A 21,849-nucleotide genomic window follows, 5' to 3' on the forward strand; every position below is an offset into this window, starting at 1 on the left:
GGTTGAATAGCTGCTCACACTAGGTGAAGAACTGGCATTCTATTCATGCACTCCCTATTTTCCATTGCAATTCTTTATGTCCCAGAGCTTTCTAGAAACAAAAGCAGGCTTGGCAGGGATTTGTTTATAAATGTCCATATTTATAAATGCTTCATTCTCTGCTGGGCACATAGCATAACCTGATCTAGCTTATAAAACCAGATTTAGAACAACTGTGAGAGGTCGGGTGGGCGGGAACCCACACAAGTCAATCTATTACAACTCACATTGTGATAAAACAGCGATGAGCTCCTGCTGAACTAAAGCTCAGTTCTCTAAGCATGAGAAAACTAGACTACTTGATGGATGGTTTAAAATAGCTTCCTATTTAAAGAGGAAGTTATGGCTCAAGAGATGGTGCCACCTTCCATATTATGTGCAGAATTTCTGTGTGCCAGGAGCCATGGTCAGCATTAATACTCTGCTCTCAATCTTTAGCCCGCTAATGGACATTATACCGCTGTCCACATTTCTCAGAGAGTAACTACTCCTCGAGGGTCTCCCCTGACATCTTCCAGGGGTTAATACTCCTCATGGTACCTTTTCAGACCCTTTGAATAATGTCATTTCTCATGTCTGAATGTAGCCCAGTTTCAGAACAGCCACACAAGCATTTCAAACACAAGATTTGCATCGGTAGGGAAGCTACTCAGCACCCAGAAGATGCAGTGTTTGTGTGGCTCCATTTTATCTTTTAAAAACACACAAGCACACAAAAAGAGAAGCTTTTTCTTGTCAGCAAATGCTAGCTGAGAACAAACAACTACTGGAATAAGCAAGCTGAGGAGATGTGTCGCTGGCAGGGAGGAGGGACACTAATATTTTGAAACCAGATTTTAAAAGGAAAAGGAAAGGAAGAAGGGGAAAGAAATCAATATTGAAATGATAACAGCCATAATCATCGTTTAAATGAGGCATTAATTGGAGAGTTTAATTATTCCTGTGGGGTGGCACAGAAAATGTTCTCTCCGTAAATAATTTACCGTAAAATTGGCTGCAATTTGTCTGTCTCTCTCAACGTTGTTGCCAACATGGAGCTTTGAAATTTCCCAACCTTCAAGGAACAGCTTGCAGTAGGGGGCTGAAAGGCACAAAACTCCTTCACTGGTTTGGTGTGGCATGGGATAGGCTCTGAACCTTGTAGGTTTTGGTGTGGGAGGAAAGATAGATTATGGAAAGATATATTATGGCTATATTGAGGAGGAGCCATAGCTCAGCAGAAGAGGACATGGTATGCATGGAGAAAGGCCCCGGGTTCAATCCTTTGCAGCAGTGGCTGGCACCTGCTGGAAGTGGTGGGCCAGAAGGCAAGGAGGCCAACAGGTGGTGGAGCAAATGCCATCAACAGACAGAGCCAATTAATTCTAGTTTTACCCCCATGATCCTCGCCGTTGAGTTGAATAAAGGCAACACTGAAAGTAAGGAGGAGGAAGTTGATAGCTGATGCCATCGCCGGACAGGCTGTAAATAAGAAGATGGCTTGACGGCAGACTGAAGTTACGGGGATACTATTCCATTTGTCCTATTGGACAGGTCTCCACTGATCCCCCAGATGTCTCAGTAGGACTGGAAGACACCCTGTCACGAGTAGACAATACTGAGCTAGTTGGAACAATGGTCTGATTCGGTATAAGGCAGGTTCCCTAGCTTAGCTAGCTTCACAGGTTACAACTGAGGCCTAGTTCAGATATTATCAAGCCAACTTGCAATTGTATAAAGCAATTTTCTATGCTGCATGTACACAGTTGCCCAATTTGAGTAATTATTCCCCTTGGAAAAAGCTGGATTTATTTATTTACTTATTTATTTAACAAAATGCATACACCATTTCTCCAATGAAAATAGGGACATCCTATAATAATAATAATAATATAATAATAATAATAATAATAATTAATAATAATAATACCCCACCCATCTGACTGGGTTGCCCGAGCCACTCTGGATGGCTTCCAACATACTGTATATGAAAACACAATTAAATATAGTGGTCCCTCGACTTACGAATGACTCGACATCCATAGGTTTCGACTTACGAACGGGACAAAATGGCCGCACGCTTATGAATTTTTCTACATCCAAACGGAAACCGTTGGCGGCTTTAAATGTGGTTTCCTCGACTTACAAATTTTTCCATATGGTTTCCTCGACTTACGGATTTTTCCGAATATTTTTTTCCTATGGGAAGCCGTGTTTCGACTTATGAGCTTTTTGACCTACGAATGTGCATTCGGAATGGATTAAGTTCGTAAGTCAAGGGACCACTGTATTAAAAAAAAAACTTAGCTATATACGGCTTCCTTCAGATATCTTCTAAAGGTTGTATAGTTACTTATCTCTTTGGCTTGGGGGCTGTATAACTCGCAAACCCTCCAACGTTTCTCTAATGAAAATAGGGACGTCCTATGGAAAAGCAGGACATTCTAGGATCAAATCAGAAACCAGAATGGCTTCTGTAAATCTAGGACACTGTCCCTGGAAAACAAGGACACTTGGAGGGTCTGCTGACTGTAATAAAACTTGCATGTGGGGAGGCGTGTGTGTGTGTGTGTGTGTGTGTGTGTGTGTGTGTGTGTGTGTGTCAGTTTAAAAAGCAGTATTTAAAACATTCGAAAGATCATTAAAAATCAACAGTAAACTAATGAGAGATTAAAACACAGGTCAACACTACACACATCTGGACAGGCCTGCCTAACCAAAAAACACATCAAGTAGGCACTGAAATTAAGTATCTCAGGTTTGAAAGGCCTGTCAGAATAATACTGTTTTTAGAAGATGACTGAAGATGAACAAGATTAGTTCCTACTGGCAAGGAGTCCCACAGGGCAGGGTCTGCCTCAGTAAAGGCCTGGATCCTTTTAAAGGCCAGCTGAATCTCAGGGACATGTGGGACTCTAAATGGTGCCCAAAATCTACCACTTGGAAGCAGCTGCCTCATTTTACCTCATGTCCTTTGCAAACACAGGATAAAAATGGTCACCATGCGGATTGCAACTGTCAGCTCTGACTTTTAACCTGAGGCTTTCTGTCTTAGTGACTTTATAAATAATTGATTCTGCTTTGATCCCTTGTTTAAGCTGAAACCTTGCATACATCCTTATCTTTGAAATAAACTAAAAAAACTCAGATATTTAAATTCAGGCATCTCCCAAAGGTATCTCCCATCATCAAACCATCTTCAAGATTATCTCTGAGCAGCTGTTTTTGAATCTGAGACAAAGCTTTGCCCGTCTACATCAAGCGAGCAATCTGTTTTTTTTCCTCCCCGTCTCCCTGATAGCTTACTTCATTGAGAAAAGAAAAAAAGAAGAAGCATAAAGAAGGGGAAGAAGAGGGGGAAAGCTGATACAGCCGTATTTTGACAATGGTGTGGGGGTTTTTCAGTCAAAGAGCAGCCGTTGCTATGCTCTCAGCTTGGTTGTTAAGGGGCTTGGCACACGTGCATGGCAAAATGTCAGGGTAGCTGACTTGATGGTACTTTCTCAAATCAGTGGAGGTTAATCTATCACAGAATTGACATTGTTTCGGTTTTATCAGGTGGAACACTCAGGGGGGAAAAAATTAAGGCTTAATATATGCCAGAATTCAAAATAAATCAAGGCTTTTAGGCCCAGAGCTCTCCCCACCCCCGCTCCAACCTCCAAATGCCGGCCACAAAATACACCTCTTTCTGGATACTGATGGGGTTCCTTCTCATGTTACCTCAGCGGTGTGGGAACTGCTTCTTCGTGGCGATCCCACACTGCTGCAGTAAGCATCTGTATATTGAACCATGTGGGCAGGACCAATCGTGTGAGTCTCTCTCGCCTGATCCTCCTCCTCCTTCTTGGCTGGTCGATCGGGGCTATAGCCAGCCTTCCTTGCTAGATGGGGCTGCCACATTTCCAGGAGGGGCTTCAAAGAAATGAATGGAAAATCAGTTATATCCTCACAACCAACATAAAACATCTACAACTCTTGTCACCTGAGCTGAATAAGAGCAATTGGCTTGAAAGTCCGGAGGCTTTTTTGCTCACTTCAATGAATTTACTCAACCCCCTAAAATGAAAAACAAAACACAGCTCCTTCAAGCACCCTGCCACACTCAGTCGCAGTATCCAAAAGGGGACTCCCAGATCACATTGATAGGAGGGTGGTGATCTTGAAAAATCCACCCAGAGCTAAGTTTGAGAGAGCAGAGTAGGCTCAGGTGAATGGAGTTTGAAGCCATGACCATTTCTGGGGGACAATTTTGGGGTGGGAAAAACAGTGGTAGTTAAAACACTTAAATTTGCCCATTCTAAAAACAACACCACATTCTTTAAATGGAAGCTGCCGGATACGCATCACCCCAATCTCTGAGTGGTGTGAGATTCCAGGGGTCTCAGGCACTTAGCCAGTGGTTATGTTTCCTTTTGGAAATGAGGCACGGCAGAGACTGTGGTGTCCTCATGGTAAATTGTTTATTTACACATACATACAACCTGAGCCTGCAATGGAGGGATTCACGGCATTAACACTACAATAGAGTCATGCTACTGCCATAGGCACAGCCTTGGATCAAAACAGACATCAACTATTGTCCTCTGGCCCTTTCTTTCCAGCTTGCCGCCTTTACCAGCCTGCAAACTTTTTCCTTAAGGTCACATCACCACCAGCTCTCAAACTCTACTTCAAATTAAGCCTTTGGCTTCTAACTAACTCTGAGTTGAGGGAGGTGCCCCTCCCATTTGCTGTCTGGCAGAGTCCCCTCTCTTTGGCTTTCCTAATGGCTCATCACCTTCCTTTTGCTCTTCTAACGGACTGCCTGGTTTATATTCTAACATTTGCTGAATCCAGGGGTTCAGTGTCTGGCACCCAGAAACTCATAACACAGCTGAAACTGGCACCCACATTTTGGGAGGAAATGTGTCAAAATGCATACATCAAAGAAAATAACATACAAAATTACAATAGAGAAAATTGCTTTCAAAAACATGTATATTAGGCAAGTCACATAAAATATGCTTTATTGGGAGAGATTTGCACTAAATTGCTGACAAATTTTAATGAGGTTTTTTTTAATGCAAATTACTGCAGAAACATGCTACTGTGAATTTAAGAACAGTACATTTGAGAATGGAAAAAGATAAAGTTTTGCCCATCCCTAATCTGTGGCAAACAACTGCACAGGGCTTATCTATCCTGATACAGACATATTTTTCTTAGCAGCTTTGGAATCTTGCCTCAGAGATGCAGCTCCTACAAGAAAATGGGCCCAAGATACATCTCAGGACTAAATTTTGTTTGGTTCATGTTTTAATGCAAGCCCACCTAACTTGCACTTCCTGAAATAAAAAGCACAATGAAGTGCAGCCATCCTTTGAAATTCAAACTTCTTTGGATTTTGCCATGCAGTTCTCCAACCCAAAGAATATGTATGCAAATGCATATATATAGGATGGTTTAAATGAACAGATTCATTCATTCCTAATACAAAGGTGCTATTGTGTGCCACAGATTTCGTGACTGCATCATACAAGTGGATACATTACAACATTGGGAGCATGTCAGTGACTTCTTGAAAAACACAGGGCTTAACTATACTACAAGCCTAATCCAGTTTAACAGTCATTCCATCGCTACAGGGAATAACAGCAACTGTAGAACAGTGAGCCAGGGGGCTTGGAATCTTTAGCAGACATGGTGTCACTAACCTTACTATAAATTCCCAAGATTCTTTTGGGGAAGCCATGACAGTCAAACGTAAAGGAAAGCAGTTCCCCCCTAGATATTGTTTCCAGCACTTACATCTGAAGAGATAAGTGGAAGATTGCAGCTGACAAGTTAAGTTTCCAATTGTCTACAGCTGTGTTGTATCTCTCCCATGGCTTCTGCTAGCAGAATAAATAAATGAAACTATGATGAAGGAACCAGTGCTCCCTCCTTCTTTGGGAAGTTGGACAGGCATGGCCTTTTAAGTAACCAAGCACTGTCAATACCACCCCCGCCACCCCCTAATTATTTAGATATGCTAAATCTAGGCACATGGTAACCTGCAGATAAGTTCAGACTTGTACATATAGAGAAGGGAAGATTTTAATAGTAATTTAGACAAGAGCAAGCACATGGATGACACCAGTCCTGACAGCAAGCAAAGCTTTCCAGTTAACTCCAGAATTCTAATTTTAGTTTTTAATTAAAGCAGGGGTTCCTGACCAGCTCTTTGCAGACCAAACTTCATTCAGGTGGATTTTGGGTTGACGGTAAGGAGCAGCACATTCATCGCACTAAATATTCATATTGCTTTTTAATTGTTTTTTTATTGCTTCTTTTACTTCTTGCACTGTGTTTCACTGTGTTACCGTCTGAGTTAGATGGATTCTATGGAATTCAAATTGTCATTCAATAAATACAACACATAAGAATTAAAAGAAGCAACAAAATGCATTTAAAAATCACAGAGCAGCTAGCAACAATTGTTTCAACAGGCAGGGGGTGGGGAAACATTAAGTAGTGTACTAAGACCCTCCGCAATTTTCAGGCGACTCATGGGAGGAAAGTTTGGGAACTATTGTCCTAATACATACAATTCTGTATGCAATTTTTCTGTATGCATGTTACTGCAAGCCATTTCCCATGACGGAATGCATTTTTATATGTTATTTTCATGAGTATATGCATTTTCAGGCACACGTTTCCCTAACTTACACATTTTGCTATCCATGTTTTTGGTTCCTGCAAAATTCGGAGGAGTACAGATTTCAAAGGGTAGCACCTGCTTTGGCTCACTATTGATTTGGAAGTGAGAATTAGGAAGGATCACCTTTAAATGAAAACTGAACTGAATTTTTCAACCTTACTGACAGATGGGGAGCAAAGCTCTAGTCAAAAGGTGGGAATGGCTGTGGGTTGCCAGTGCACAGATTTCTGTGGCATGGAGATGGGGTGCTTAGCACTTGTCATTCATAGGATCCTGGGTAAGAGAGGTGTGCTTTGGGAAGAATGTCTCATTGAGTTCCTGTCAGAGGGGATTAATAAAGGAGAAAACATTCTCCTGAGTCTTCAGGCAATGTTCAAGATTCACATGTTGGGCTTTCTTTGCACGGGGAGAATAGTGTTTGGAAAGAGCTGATAATTCTCAAAGGAACAGAAATAGTTTCCCATTGCTTCTGCCAGGGATTACAGCCAGCTACAAAGTATGTTCTCTGTATTGGCAAACAGGTATGTTTGCTTGCTACAGAACCCCCAAATGTACGCAGCTAGTCCATACTAAGAGGGTAAACAGACCTCCACTCTCTGCATGCTCCATTCTGCCACTGGATCTGACAACTTTTGAAAATCCAGAAAGAGGGAGATTTAGGTTTGCTTCATGGCTATTTATTCTCACCCTCTCAATCTATGAGGAAAGGGAGGCTAAACAACCCTCCTGTGCCTGAACATATTTACATATCTTATTCCCATTATTTTAAGGCTGAAGAGGGGATGTATGTCTTCTCCGTCCTTTGCACATTATCTTCTAGGGTGTTTCCCCCCCTGCATGGTTTGTACGCTGAGCATTTGATCAGAGAATTTTAACTTAATTAATTTGCTCTCCCCTCCAAAAAAATGAGGCTACTGCCTTGTAAAAAGTTCAACTCTGATCTATCAGCTTGGCTTCAGCAAGGCTTATTAAGAGCAGAGCTTGGCAGATCAAAGCACTTGCCAACAAACCTGAGCTGGACTTGCAAAGCATACTTCACATGGTGCATTGCATGGCACTTTGCAGCATAGCTGGGGTCCTTTGTAAAGCTCTTTCCTAATTCCCTGCAAAGTGTTAGTTAGCTTGCAAAGGACCTGAGCTGTAGAGCAGTTTGCTTTGATCTACCAGGCTCAAATTTCAATTTCAAATAACATTGGATAGAAAACTTCAGTAAGTTTCCAAAAAATAAGGAGAACATGTCCAAATTAATGGAGTAGTCAGAAAACCAGAGTTTACGGTGGTTGAGGGTATTTGCAAAGGGATGCTTTATGAGCAAGGAAAGAGGGTTCTTCCCTCACCACTAAGTAACCAGAACCACATACACACACATTACCTGTGATTTAGGATTGCCACGTAGACAAGAAAGAGTGCTTTCAAGGATGCATTGAATACTCCCAACTCTTATTTAGAAATTAATAACATTTCAAACATGCAAGCATTCTTATGCATTGCAAAGGACTGGTGTCAAACATACAGGGTATGTTAATTTTGCAAATAACCCCTTTATTTGCCTTGCACATGTTTTCTGTGACTTGTTACCTGCTCTATGTATAATGTATTGATTTATTTCAAGGATTTGTCTACTGTGATGCCTTAATCACAGTCATCTCTAAGCATGATATCGGAGACCCAGTACAAGTTAAAACTAAACACCAGTTTGTATAAAATTTCATCTGCTGGGTTTACTCCCTCCCTCTTCTGCCTGTTGAAGAGTCCCATGAATCTCAAAAAACCTGCCTGTGTTAAGTTGGCTAATAAGTATTCTAGTCTATATACCATGTATCTTCTTACATTTCATGAATTATTTTATGGCACAGTGTGTCAAGGGATGAGAGCTGTGAGATTCAAATGAGCATCAGTGGTGATAATATGCTCTTATATTTATGGAACACCTTTCACCCAAGAGACCCTCTTGACTTCATCTGTGTACCTGCTACTCTACTAAGATGCCTGGGCCTTTGAAAGCAAAGCCTGTGGCTGTTTATACTTGGCACATGATCCACACAGGAATAGAAGCCCACATCCCCATCACTACATGTGGAGGGTTTGAAAGCTACCGTGTGGCTGATGAAGGAAGAAAAGAGAACACTGGGGAGCTAAACACAACAACATTGATGAAATTCAATGGTTAGATCTGGGGGAGCTCACCTAACTGAGAGCATCTCCAGCTGAAGATGCCCAAATTCACTTCCAAATAAAAAAAGATTACACTAAATTGTTTCATTATGCAAATGAAGGTGACATTATGCAAATCAGATGCTTTGTTTTCCTGACTGTGACACTCTGAGTGTTGTTTAGCTCTTCAAAAACAGGCTTTGATTTATTGTTGTTTAAAAAGAAGAAGAAGAAATTAAAGGGAAAAACATGGATGAGAACAAGCCAGCCAAAGGTAAGTGCTTCAAGACCCACCGATTTCAATGGGAGATTGAAGCATGTTTTTCGTATTACCGAAATCAAAAGCAATGGAGCTTGTTTGCTGAAGTTGTTTGACACCAGCAGCAACACGGCAGATTACACCCGAACTGACTGGCACATGTTTTTAATTGCATGCTTTAATTTCCACACCACATACGAGATTTTTGAGAATTTATTTTGCTGGATCAGATTCAGCATCCACATTAGCCCTCTTCAGGTGTTGCAAAAGTCAATTCATTCAACAAGCAACAGGAAGAGTCCCTTGTACTGTTCTCAATAAGTTGGAGGACTAATGAATGAAGCAGGAAAACTCTGTGTGCTTGTGGAGGATTCCCACATGTTTTAAAATCCCTGGAAAAAAACATATAGGGAGCCTCCACACAAGAGGCTCCCTGCTTGATATGTTTGCCTTCCATGATTTGCAGAGTGATACGAAAGGTGAGGAGGAGGGGCGGAACTTGTACACTTCTCCCTGTCAACAGCCCCCTCCTGGTGTGTTGAACAAACTGTAAAGAAAGCATGGCTTGATATCATGCACTAGCTGTGGTATTTGCATCAAGACCAAATCCAGCCTTCTGTAGTGAACAGGCAAGAACTACCCGACAGCTAAGCCTGAAAGATGGAAGAGGAGGCAGCACTTGTGAGTGGGGTCCTAAACAAATGAACATTAAGTGGTCTTGAGATAACTACTCTTTTGCACCAAAGCTGCTCTATTCTCCTAATATTATAAACATTTGATACATTTGCATTGTTGCAAATGAAGCATCCATGATGTGCAAGAGCCACACCTTGTTCACGCTTCCACAAGAACACTGAGGCCGACAGACAGGAGCCTACAGAAAACCCTGTCCCCAGAGCCTGTCAGAGGCAGGACCCTTCCCCTGATCCTGAGCAACCAAATGCCACCCACCGTAGTGCCATAGTACCTCATTGGTCCAATCGTGCAGGCAGCACACCAGGCAGGTGGTCAAGGAATGTAGGAGGCATGGCTGATAACACCAAGGTTGCAGGTTTGATCCCTGTATGGGACAGCTGCATATTCCTGCATTGCTGGGGGTTGAACTAGATCAGGGTTCCCCCGCTGTTGTTTGACTACAACTCCCATCATCCCTAGCTAGCAGGACCAGTGGTCAGGGATGATGGGAATTGTAGTCCAAAAACAGCTGGAGACCCAAGTTTGGGAAACCCTGGACTAGATGGTCCTCAGGGTCCCTTCCAGCTTTCCACGCCCATCTTCAGGCCAGAGGGTTGGCCCTTTAAGAATTTGAGTTTTCCTCAGGGGGTGGAGCTTAGGAGAGGTAGCCTGGTGGCAGACAGTTTTAAAATGCGAAGGTTGTCTTCAATGTTTTGTGAGCTAAATTTGCACACCTGGAGCTCTCAGTCGGCCTGCCTTGCTCAGGGATCAGACACTACCTGACACCAACTCCAACACGTGTATGCCCCACCCCCCAAATGAGAGCCTGAACACTGTGATGTCTTAAGACTACAAAACCCATGATGCAGTACAACTTCAGACAAAAGGCAGGTGGACAACATCTGCCTTACTGAAAGGAAGTTATAAAGTTGAATTACATGGTGCAGATGGCACCAGGATTCAAATAGGCATCTGGTTTTGCTATGGAAATCTGCTGCTCAAATTAAGGAGACAGGACTCAAAATGAATTTCCTCTGATGGGGTTTTGCTGCGCTGTCTAGACTTGGCAGCAGCGGCTTAGTGTGCTTTGAGTTTGCTGAACTTTGGTACCCTCACTGATTTGGTGTCTTTCACTAGCTGTGCTGGCTGCTGTGCCCTTTCAATTCTTTGCCAAACTGATAATCTGTAAATTGACAGGGGTTCACAAAGGCAGAAGAACTTCCAGTTCCCTTTCTTGCTAACGCAACCAACAAAGGAAATGAGTACCTTGAAAATTTCAAAGACAGGAAAAGGGGAGATAAAACACCACAATAATTTTCAGACCCAGCCTAGATCGCAGGAACACAGCAAGCTGCCTCATACTCATTTGGCACCATTATAGCATAGCTATATTAATAAAACTCTCACCATTGTGCTGGAGAGGCTACAGTAGTATAGGTACAACATTTCACATGTGGTGGACGTTTGAACATAAAAAGCTCTTCTGGCAGAGGGTGTTTACAGAAATAAGCTATATTACAGGCCAACATATGGAATGTACCCCAAGTTTTGGATTGTTAACTATTTTTAAAGAAGGGCAACCTGACCTTTGTTACAAAGAACTAATTACTTTTCTTTTAGTAGCACAGAACTGGAAAGGATTGGAACAACTGTGTATCTCTCATTGGAAACAGAATGTATGGCCTATTGCTGTATCAGAAAAATTAACAAAGAGATTACATGCATTGAATAATGCAAATGATATAGATGATTTTGTTGAAATGTGGCATCCCTTTATAAAACACTTTACTGATAACCCTGAAGAACGGCAACTACCAAAATCACAAATTGGACTCTGGCAAGCTTATCTACGGTAGATTGATCCGTCCTGGAGGGGGGGCAAGTTGGGATTTTTAGTTTAGGGCTGCCATACATCCGGAATTTCCCAGACATGTCCAGGATTTGTCTGCCGAAAATAGCGCCCGGGCAGTATTTTCAGAAATTGGTTAAAATGTTCGGAAAAATCCAGGCACATGGCAGCCCATATTGGAAGTGTTGCTTTTTTGGTGAATTCTTTCCCCCCCCCCAAAAAAATGCTCAAAAACTTAATATTATTACTGTATTTGGGGGTGGGGGGGATTTTGCAAAGAAAAGGCTCAACAACATAGGCCAAAACAAAACAAAACAAGCTCAACAATCCGGCTCTCCAGGCAGGGGACATCCCCCCAGCCTACCTGGAGATGCCCTGGTTTGAACCTGGGGCCTTCTGAATGCGAGGCAGATGCTTCTGCTACAGGATTTCAGACAAGGGACACTCTTAGCTGTAGCTGGAGGCACTTGGGACCTTCTGCATACAAAGAATGTGCTTTTTCACTAACCTATATGGCCTTGGAAACGGGGACAATTATTTTTAAAGCTCTGCACACACACACACACACACACACACACACACACACACACACCCCAATCCACAGCAAATAAGGGAGACCACCCTCTCTCTCCACAGCCCACTCTTTTTCAACATCGGGACTTAATCTGAGGGTTGTCATATATACCAAGGACTGACCTGGACCAATCTGGATGGTCACTGCATTTATCCTATTATGGATGCCCAATATGCAGGATTTCGTATACCCATACCTCTTAGCTTGGAGATGTATTGTCACCTTTTAATATAAAACTGAACCCTGACAGGGTGGTCTTGGGTATGCTTAGCCAGTGCTGTACTTTAAAAAAGGGGGAGAGAAGGGGAAGCGAGGGAACACTTTTGGAATCTGAGAGGTGAGGGAGTGTTGTGTTCCTGCACAATGGTTGCAAGAGGCCTGGTCTATCTACCACCCCGTCAGAGAGTGCAAAACTCAACTCAGCAGTTGTTCACCTGAATGTTCAAAATATCTGCCCTTCTCTCTGCCAATTGATTATATATTATTTAGCCAATACACAGACCGCTTACCAGAGGGCTAGCCAGCGCGGTGCCCTCCAGATATTTTGGATGACAACTTTCATCACTCCTGACCACCAGCCACGCCATGTAGGGTTTTGTTACCTTCCTCTCCTGCTGATTTTTATGAGGGCAACACTGAGACTAAGGGCTCACCTACACTTCCGATTGTTCCAGGCCTAGAAAGCATGGATCCAAGCATTTTTACGCTCATCCCATGTGATCTAGGCATGGGTCCAAGAAGTTTTTCGTTTGCCTGGCCGCTTTCCCCAGGAAAACTCACTCTTTAGTGCCGAGTCTGAGCAAATGGCAATCTGCTGAAAAAACCTATTGACATCTGTTCTGATTCAGAGGTAAACAACTGGTTTTCGGGGGGGGGGGAGTGGCAGGACAAGAGGAAGTGTGAACTAGCCCTGAGGAGGAGGAGGAAGCTGGCAGGTGGTGTAAGCAAGAAGATAGGCCCGTGGGGACTGGATGAGGGCAGACTGAGGTTGGTGGGGCAGTTCTCCATTTGCCCCAATGGACCAGCCTCCAATGGCAGCACCTGCTACACGACCAGAGAGCGCTACCCTCAGAAGCTAGGCAAGGCAATACAAAGCAGGCACTGCCATAGGGATGAACTGATCAGGCTATTTCCAGGCCCTGCTAGTTTCACATGTGTTTGTTCTGAGCTATTTCCTCACAATTCAGGGGTGTATGTGTGTGTGTAATTAACTGCATGGAAATTCAGATTCTTAAATACGCATTTTAATCTAAAGTACTATTTTTAATATGCATTTTGTTATTTTTTTTTAATCAAGCATTGCACCGCAAAATTTGTGTTCCATTCTGCATATTATTAGTCCAGGAAGCGTGAATCTGGCTGGTCCGCTTAAAATTTAGGATTAAACAAAGTCTTCAAGCATTTCCCGTTTTTCCCAAGTTAACTTTGCTAACAAGCAAAATAGCGGTAGCTGGCAGTGTTCTGTTAGGCCTTGAACAATGTAAAACAGTGGCTTAAAAATGTTACAAGACAGCTCAGCATGAGTAAAGATTTGAAAACGCAAATACAAGAATTGTCATAATCACAGAGAGATGGAATAGTGCAGCAAACAAATCCCTAGTGGTTTCAATTTACTTTCGCCCAGGGATTTTTAAATTATTATTACAGAACTGGCTGCCATAAAGATAAAGCTCAGTTTGGCTCACAAAATGTGCAGCCCTACATTTCTCAGAGCCGTTCAACATGCCACATAAACTGAGGAGGCAGACTGAGGGCCCCAATTCATGATGTATTTGTGGTTTGGAAGCTATTCAGTTTCTTCCCATGCTGCAAAGTTAACTTGAGGAGTCCTAGGCTGTGTGGGAGGTTGCCGTTCTTAGAGCTCCTACCCTCCCAGATATTACCCTTCCCGTAAACTGGTACCAACTTTAGAAACCAACTAAGTTTGTTCTTGGAAGTGTGCATGCACACAAAAGCTTATACCAAGAACAAACTTAGTTGATCTCTAAGGTGCTACTGGACAATTTTCTTATTTTTTTTTACTAGCTGGCCCAGCCACGCGTTGCTGTGGGTCATCCCTGTGATTCCCCCCCACCCTGTCCCGATCCATGACATATCCCTCCCCTCCTCCCTCCAACCCCCTGGCTCATCCCTGTGTTTTGGTAGGATACCCTTCCCTCTGTTTTCTCGGGGGAGTGTTGTCCCCTCCCCCCTGTATCTCCATACATTGGCCCCTGCACACGCATCGTGAACATTTTTATATATTTAGATTTTAAAAATTTGAAATAAGAACCTGAGAAGCAGAAGTTATTATTGTTTAATTTTATTTTTGGGGTTGTCATTTATTTTGGTGGGTACTGTATGATTGGGCGCTGTTGTGTGTTTTTTGGGGGGTTGTGGGTTTTTTTCTTTGTTATTTGGATTTTCTAATTTTGGAGTAGGTGACCCAGAGAACCAAGAGAACTACTTTAATAATCCCGACCGGGGGGGGGGGTCAAATAGCGAAGACCCACAGCCCGGTAGCAACAGAAGGCGAGTTTCGAAGTGGCCGAGCTGTTCAGTTCCATAAAAAACCCAGGAAGTGGCAAGAGGAAGGTAGGAGATTGTAAATCGGGGGGGGGGGGGGTTGGCCACTGCAAATATCCGAGGACTTAAACTTGGGAGAGAAAGTGCATGCAACAATCACCTCCAGGCTTGACTATTGTAACTCGCTCTACGCTGGGCTGCCCTTAAAGCTGACCCAGAAACTCCAGGGGTGCAGAATGCCGCGGCGAGGCTCCTTACAGGGTCCCGGCCGCGGGATCACATTCATCCAGTGCTTTACCAGCTGCACTGGCTTCCGGTGGAGTACAGGATCAGGTTTAAGGTGCTGGTTTTGACCTTTAAAGCCCTATGCGGCTTGGGACCCTCGTACCTACGGGACCGCCTCTCCTGGTATGCCCCGCGGAGGACCTTAAGGTCCACAAACAACAATATTCTGGAGAATTCCGAGTCATAAGATGGCTAGATTGGCCTCTACTAGAGCCAGGGCCTTTTCAGTACTGGCCCCAACTTGGTGGAACGCTCTTTCCCAGGAGACCAGGGCCCTGCGGGATTTGTCATCTTTCCGCAGGGCCTGCAAGACAGAGCTGTTCCGCCTAGCCTTTGGGTTAGACTCAGCTTGACCCCTGTGTTTTCCTCCCTCATGGCTTGGATTTATGGACTACTTGAAATGAGGCTGCACTTTAAATTTTAATACTGTATTTTAATCTGTATTTTAATTAATTGTTTTTATGTTTTATTGTAATTCTGTTGGTGTCAGCCGCCCTGAGCCCGGTTTTGACTGGGGAGGGTGGGGTATAAATAAACATTTATTATTATTATTATTATTATTATTATTATTATTATTATTATTAGGGTTTTTTTAAAAGACGCAGAGGCTTGGAATCAGTCATAGTATAGAGCCTAGGTTAAAAGGGGCACGGCTCTCTTTTTACAGGGCGCCTGCATCATGATGGTGCAATCAAAACCCATTCCTCTCATGCTTTCCATGTTCAGTTTCCATTTTCCCATCCACTCAGAGCTCAGACTATATTGTAGTTTACCCAGGCGCAGGTGGTCTATTCAATAGTGTTCCTGGCATTTTCCCTTTCCCAGTAGTCTGGCTTTGCACAATCAGGAGTGCAGTGGATGGCAGAGGGAGTGGGTTTAACCTCCACCCACCCACCCACCATGATTCCAAATGAAAATTTCCCGGCACAACATTTGGTGCTGTGGAAATAAGAACTAAGCTACAAAGTGGCAATGATGATCCAACAGAATTGCTATTTTAGTTTAAAAGCAGAACATGCATTCTTGGGTGCTGCTAAATTGTCCATGTCTGCAAGCACCCGCACACGTGCACTTTGAAGTGGTACAGTCCAGAATAACTGAAGCCAGCCCTCATGATCACATCAGAGAGAGCAGAGCCTCAAAGTCAGAAGACACAACGCCAAGGGAGGCTCGAGGCTATGCAGCTTCTTTCTTCTCAGAAACAAACCATCTCCATTCCCCTGCACTGGGCTATTTTTCATGTAAACATGAAAAGAAGAAGAAGAAGAAGAAGAAGAAGAAGAAGAAGAAGAAGAAGAAGAAGAAGAAGAAGAAGAAGAAGAAGAAGAAGAAGAAGAAGAAGAAGAAGAAGAAGAAGCAGCAGCTTCTCGGGAGGACACAGAAAGGGAGGAGGAAGACACCCTGACACAATTAAGCAATTCTCAAATCCCATGCAACAATCCCTTTATTGTGCCTGCTGAGAAACAACTTCATTATATCTGCCTGGTTAGATAAGGCAGCTTTTCTGATGCCGCTTCCCCATGTGCCTGTCTCCCCTTTCCCTACCCCCACATTGCTGCACCACTGTGTCAGCCGATATTACGCTTGCCAACTCTGCCGCCTTGAATATTTCGTTGCTGGAGGCTTCAAAATTGGCTTGGGAACAGAAGCGGAAGGGAGGTGTGAGGCAGACAAAGGGACGAGGACTCCAAATTATTTTGTACTGCACAGAAGCTCTGCCCAACCTAAGTCCCTCCTTAGTATGCACTTTCCCCTACTTGAACCCATAAATCCAACTCTTCCACTCATTCCGCCCCCAAGAGGTGCCTGTCCTTAAGCCAAGCCATCCTATCTGCATTCTTGTCTCTATGTTTCACACTCCAATGTTTAGAGGCGGGGTTTCAGGCACAGACATTCTCAGCCATGCCTGGTTTAACATGGGGAGGGGCAGGGACACAGAACCATTGCAAGGGAGAGGTCTTATGGTTGTCACCTTTTATCTAGCAGGGCTCCTGTACCTTAAGCAGCTGTGTGACAGACAGAAGTTTAGTGGTCAAAGCTTTTCCTGGCCTGGAGATATCAGTGGCAGGAGAGTCATTCAGCTGCTAAATGTCTGTCTGCAGTGTAGCTACGCAGCCACACCATGGAGTAGAGAAGTGGTGGTGAAGTTCAACTTTGGCTCAAACTGAGTTCTGCTCATAGTCTTTTCTCCCCACCCCCTTTATTTAAAACTGCCCAATTTCTGCCTCCCAGTCCTCTGGGCTTTTCCAAATGACCCACTCGTTGAGCTTTAGTCCATATTTCTTTCCATAAAGTTTGCATGGCAGTTATATAACAATGCCCGCTCTTCATTGAGCATCAATTCAGGTTTGTCTGCACCGAGGTTATACAACAGTGCATCAAGCAACTGGTATCCCACCTTTCCCTGTATATTTTCACATCACTTTCCTTACTTTAAAAAAAAGTACGTTTTGAAGGGGAAGGAGTGGTTTTGCTGTGCAACAGAGGCAAATCCACTTTGTGTTACCTAAATTTGTCGTTTTATGATTGAATCCCACCTGCAAAGCAGCCAGTCTGGAAGCAGCCATGACCACTTGCTAAAAGCCAGAGATAACACACAGTCGATGAACTCAAGCAGCCGTCAAATCAGCTGATGCTTTTGGATTGCACTCAGTAGTGATCTAAGAATTCCACCCGTTGTCATAAATGCACATTCAAATCAGTCCATGTCCCTAGAGGTATGTAAACTGATGCAGCAGCAGCTGACAAATCAAGGCAACTTGCAGGGAGCAAGAGAGAGAGAAATGGTTTGATGCCTTTTTTTCTGGTGGAGGTAGCTACTCCAAGCCAGGTGTTAATGTGCTCTTGTCTCCTGATCTGCAGAACAGCCACAGGCTCTAGCTTGGAAGAAATACTGTCCCCCTGGAAGGGAAGACCACGCTTCCCTGAGCAAAAGCCCAGACTTATTGAATGGCTTCAAGCACTTTACCACCAAAATCACCCACCCACTACAATCCCTTCCCCTCATCTCTGCCCAGTTTCCCCTCTCATTTTCAAAAAAAAAAAACCCACCTCCACACACATAAAACAGAAGTTCTATAGTCATGGAAACATGCCAAAGACACATCTTCCCCTATTTGTTTAACATATCCCTATCCAATTTTCCTTTTCTGCTATAGTGCTGTCAATCCACTCAAACACACAGCTCTCCACTACTGTAATGTATATAGAAAAATATCAAGCACCTCCTCAGCAAAGCCAAAACATGGGTCAAACAATCAACCCACACACCCCAAAATACCCCATGCCCCTCAATTGCAAGCAAGCAAGCAAACAAACAAACAAAACCAACAAGTGACAACTTTGGAAATGCCAAAGCAATACATCTGGACCAACCAATAAATAAAAGACTGGATACAAACTTTCAATTTGCACTGAAGAGATACACCAATTATGTGGCACAGATTCGTGTTCTTCCCTGTCCCTGCCTGCCCCAAACTGCAGAACTCAAAATTTTGCGTTCACAGCTGTGAACATTGAGCCACCCAAATAAAGACAAATAAATTGTCTTTCCACTTGTGCTGAATCTGGTTACTAAGGTTTTGCCACAAGCCCTGGTTTCGCCATCCCATCCCTATCACTATCATGCACAATCCGAAAGTAAAACAAAACTGAAATGTTATGTCGGACACCTGCAAATCTTTTAAGCGTCCCAAGCAAAGGCATGTTAGCAGCAGTAATAATAGCCCCAATGAATCACCATTGAAAGCTCAAGAGCCAACCCAAGAACCCCCAAAACAAAACAAGACCTCAGTAGCAAAAAACCCATCTCACCCGCCCCATGATGGCAACACTTCTCTGACCCTGCATCTGAAGGGTGCACAGCTTCTCTTATCCTGTCCCAAAGGGTGACCTTCACAAGCTGGGGCTCCTTGGCATCTCTCCGCAGACACAGTTCTTCAGCAAAGCCACCACCAAGTGGCACCCGGTCACGGAACAATGTCCAGCAGCTGCCGTGGGATCCCCGGTCATCCCTCCTTCACAGCCAGTTCCGTCACATTTTGCTAAGATAACAGCCTGGAATGCGTTCAAGGCAGCCGGAGGGCTGGCAGGGAAACCACCTCCCATGTGGAGGGAACGCATCCCTTTGAAGAGGATGCCAAGAAGTCAATTTGTGTAGTTCCCACCGGACGCCTACCAGGGGATTTTGCTGGTGGGATAACTCCATGTATCACCCCCGGGGCCACAAAGTTCTGTGGGCAGAGATGAGGGAAAGGCATACAGGCTTTGAGGGAAGCTAGTGGCAGAGCCAGACATAGCTAAATTGAGCGGTCATTTGGCAAATGAATTAAAACCTCGATGCTGGAATACTGATCTGGATTAATCCAGCATAATCCTCCTTTAAAGGCAGCCTCAAAGTGGTCACCAAATGGCAACACCCCCCATCCCATTGGGGTGTTCGCCCCCAACTTTCCAGCTGCTAATAGGGAGGGTATAGGGGGCTTCTGGGGGCCGTGGCTGTGGGAGTTTCCCAGGGAGCCAGAAGAATCTTCTGATGCATAAGGAAATTTATCAGATTTGGTTTGTTTGATCAAAAAATAAATGAGGTATCCTTACAAGTACAGAGGGTGTAGCCATACACAGCTAGGGATGGGGGGTGGAGTGGCTGTAGAAATTCAATTCAGCTTGCATTTAAGGGCAAATATACCTAATCCACAATTTGTGAAACAATATGTGAACAGAAGCACAGCCATGCCTCAACATTCACACATTTCGCAACACGGTTCTCCAGCCAAGTAATGGGTGTGTGTGTGTGCGCGCGCGCACACACACACACACACACACACACAAATGGTAAAATCTGCATTAAAAAGTATATATGTCCTGAATCTCTGTGTACCAAGAGGTAAGTCCTACTAATCATGCATTGAAAGTCCCAAAAGCAACACCAGAGAGTAGTCTGACAGTACAAATGGTCAAATAGCGGTCCTGGTCCAATACAACATGCAAGGTCCGAAGTCAAACCGTAAGGTCAGGTTCCCTCCTCTGCAGAAGATCCAGGGTTGAAACACCTTGGGTCAGTCCTGAAGTCACATCCAGTGGAATTCCCAAAGCAGCCAGGCCATGGCCCATCAACTGAGAAAGTTGAGCAGACATAGAGTCTCTGCCTTGCTTCCCCCTTATCTTTGACTGATGCACTTGAGCTTGCTCCAGCTGAGCAGCTGTGCCTCTCCACATGACAAAGCATGTGATCCTGACCTGCCCTGAGCCTAACCGAACCGAGTGACCACAACTTCCTCCCAGACCTAATGGGTTCCATGATCTCTATCTGGTCTACCAGTGATCTGGGCTGGGTTCCCTTGCCTGCCTCAGAGCCCACAGTATTCATGAAGATGGGGGCACCTCTGGTTCTGGTGAGGTGTCTCCTGCCCCTGGATCCTGTAAACTGTTTACTACCACCTCAACACCCTCTGATGTGCCAAGAGTACCTCCTAAGTACCCTAACCTCCCCTTCCCCATATTCAGCTTGTCCCAGTGTGTACCAAATCACGGCCACACCCCTCGCTGGGATCCTCCTCCCCTTCCTCAGTTTGAGTGAAAGAAACCCAAATGGGGATCTTTCCAACTGAAGGGCAATGTCCTAACAACAGACCATCAGAATGTGTTTGATATATCATAACTGGGAAGGTAACATCAAAACTTCATATACAATCACTAATCCAGGTCTAGGCAAAAGCAGACGATAATCTCCATTATTACACACACACACAGCCCTGTTCTAAATGATGGCAAGGCAAAAGGAAATCGTTGCAAACCTCCAGGACAACAACACAAAGGGATTCTGGGGGGGGGGGGGGAATCAAACCCAGTAGTTTCAGACACAACAATGTTTACTAATCCAGGCTTAATGCCTGAAGCACATATTGCGGAAACAGTTCAGTGCAATATCCTTCCCAGAGCCGATGGGAGGCTGTTCCATCGACCCGTTTCAAACTGGATTCATACTCATAGAGATTATGCTTCATATACAGGAGGCTGAACATCCAACCATGTGGCCCCAAGTGAAATCCCTTGTTGGTTCAGATTAGCACAACTCAGGGCTGACTGCTGTAGTTCTTTAATTCCAGATTCCCCTTGAGCATTTGCAAACAAACATAGCTCCCTCCATCCCTCCCTGTCTTGGAAGGAAGATGTGCCATTAGGGCTGCAAAAAGGGATGCTGATTCGTGGCCAGCAAAGGTTTTAAACTTTAACCCGCACCCCAAATCATAGTTCCATGTAGAATCGATGTTTTCCTACCGACACCTTAACTGTGCAGTCTCGTGCTATTTTGCAACACAGCTCCATCCATCAGAAGCCAGACTGGGCAGCCCCAGAAGCCTATCAGATTTCATCGTGTTAGGGAGGGTGTGTGGGAAGAGGCATCACGATCTACACAGTGTGAAATCTATAAAAGCAGAATCCTTTCCCTGGTGAATCATTGGGCAACTGCTTTCTTTGAAGGCATCTGATGCGGCAAATGCAAAGAAAAGCACAGCGTTAAAAAGAAGAAGCAGAAGCGAGAAAATAAAATAAAAAATAAAATAAAAGTTTAGCAGCTGGAAAGCAGCTGGGAAATGCCAAAAGCCTTCTGATCATTCCATACTTCTCCGAGTGGAATGGGTTGCCCCAGTAATCCAGAATGTACCTTCAGCTTCTAGGCTGTTGCGAGGTTTCCATGGCAGATGAAATATGCATCTGTTGACACAGCTTTCTGAAACATAACTGCCAGCTCTGGGGAAACTCTGTTATGTATCCCCCAATTCCCCCAGTAGTGGGAAATCTGAGGTGGAGGAAAGCTGCAGGATTTAGTGTCCTGTGGGATGGGG

The 21,849-nt window shown here is 44.1% G+C and overlaps 1 protein-coding gene across 6 annotated transcripts in view; it reads right to left on the reverse strand.

The window, feature by feature from the left end:
- Positions 1-21,849, reverse strand: part of SRCIN1 (SRC kinase signaling inhibitor 1) — a 262,667-nt gene that overhangs the window by 67,341 nt on the left and 173,477 nt on the right. For 4 of the 6 annotated variants that reach the window (XM_060281451.1, XM_060281449.1, XM_060281445.1 and 1 more), the window contains one exon: positions 3,742-3,933. The exons of the other annotated variants lie outside the window; for them this stretch is intronic. In XM_060281451.1, the coding sequence (XP_060137434.1) occupies positions 3,742-3,933 (192 nt within the window). The remainder of the gene's footprint in view (positions 1-3,741; positions 3,934-21,849) is intronic. 6 annotated transcript variants of the gene reach the window in all.

The sequence above is a fragment of the Zootoca vivipara genome, chromosome 13 (assembly GCF_963506605.1).
Source record: "Zootoca vivipara chromosome 13, rZooViv1.1, whole genome shotgun sequence".
Classification (NCBI taxonomy): domain Eukaryota; kingdom Metazoa; phylum Chordata; class Lepidosauria; order Squamata; family Lacertidae; genus Zootoca; species Zootoca vivipara.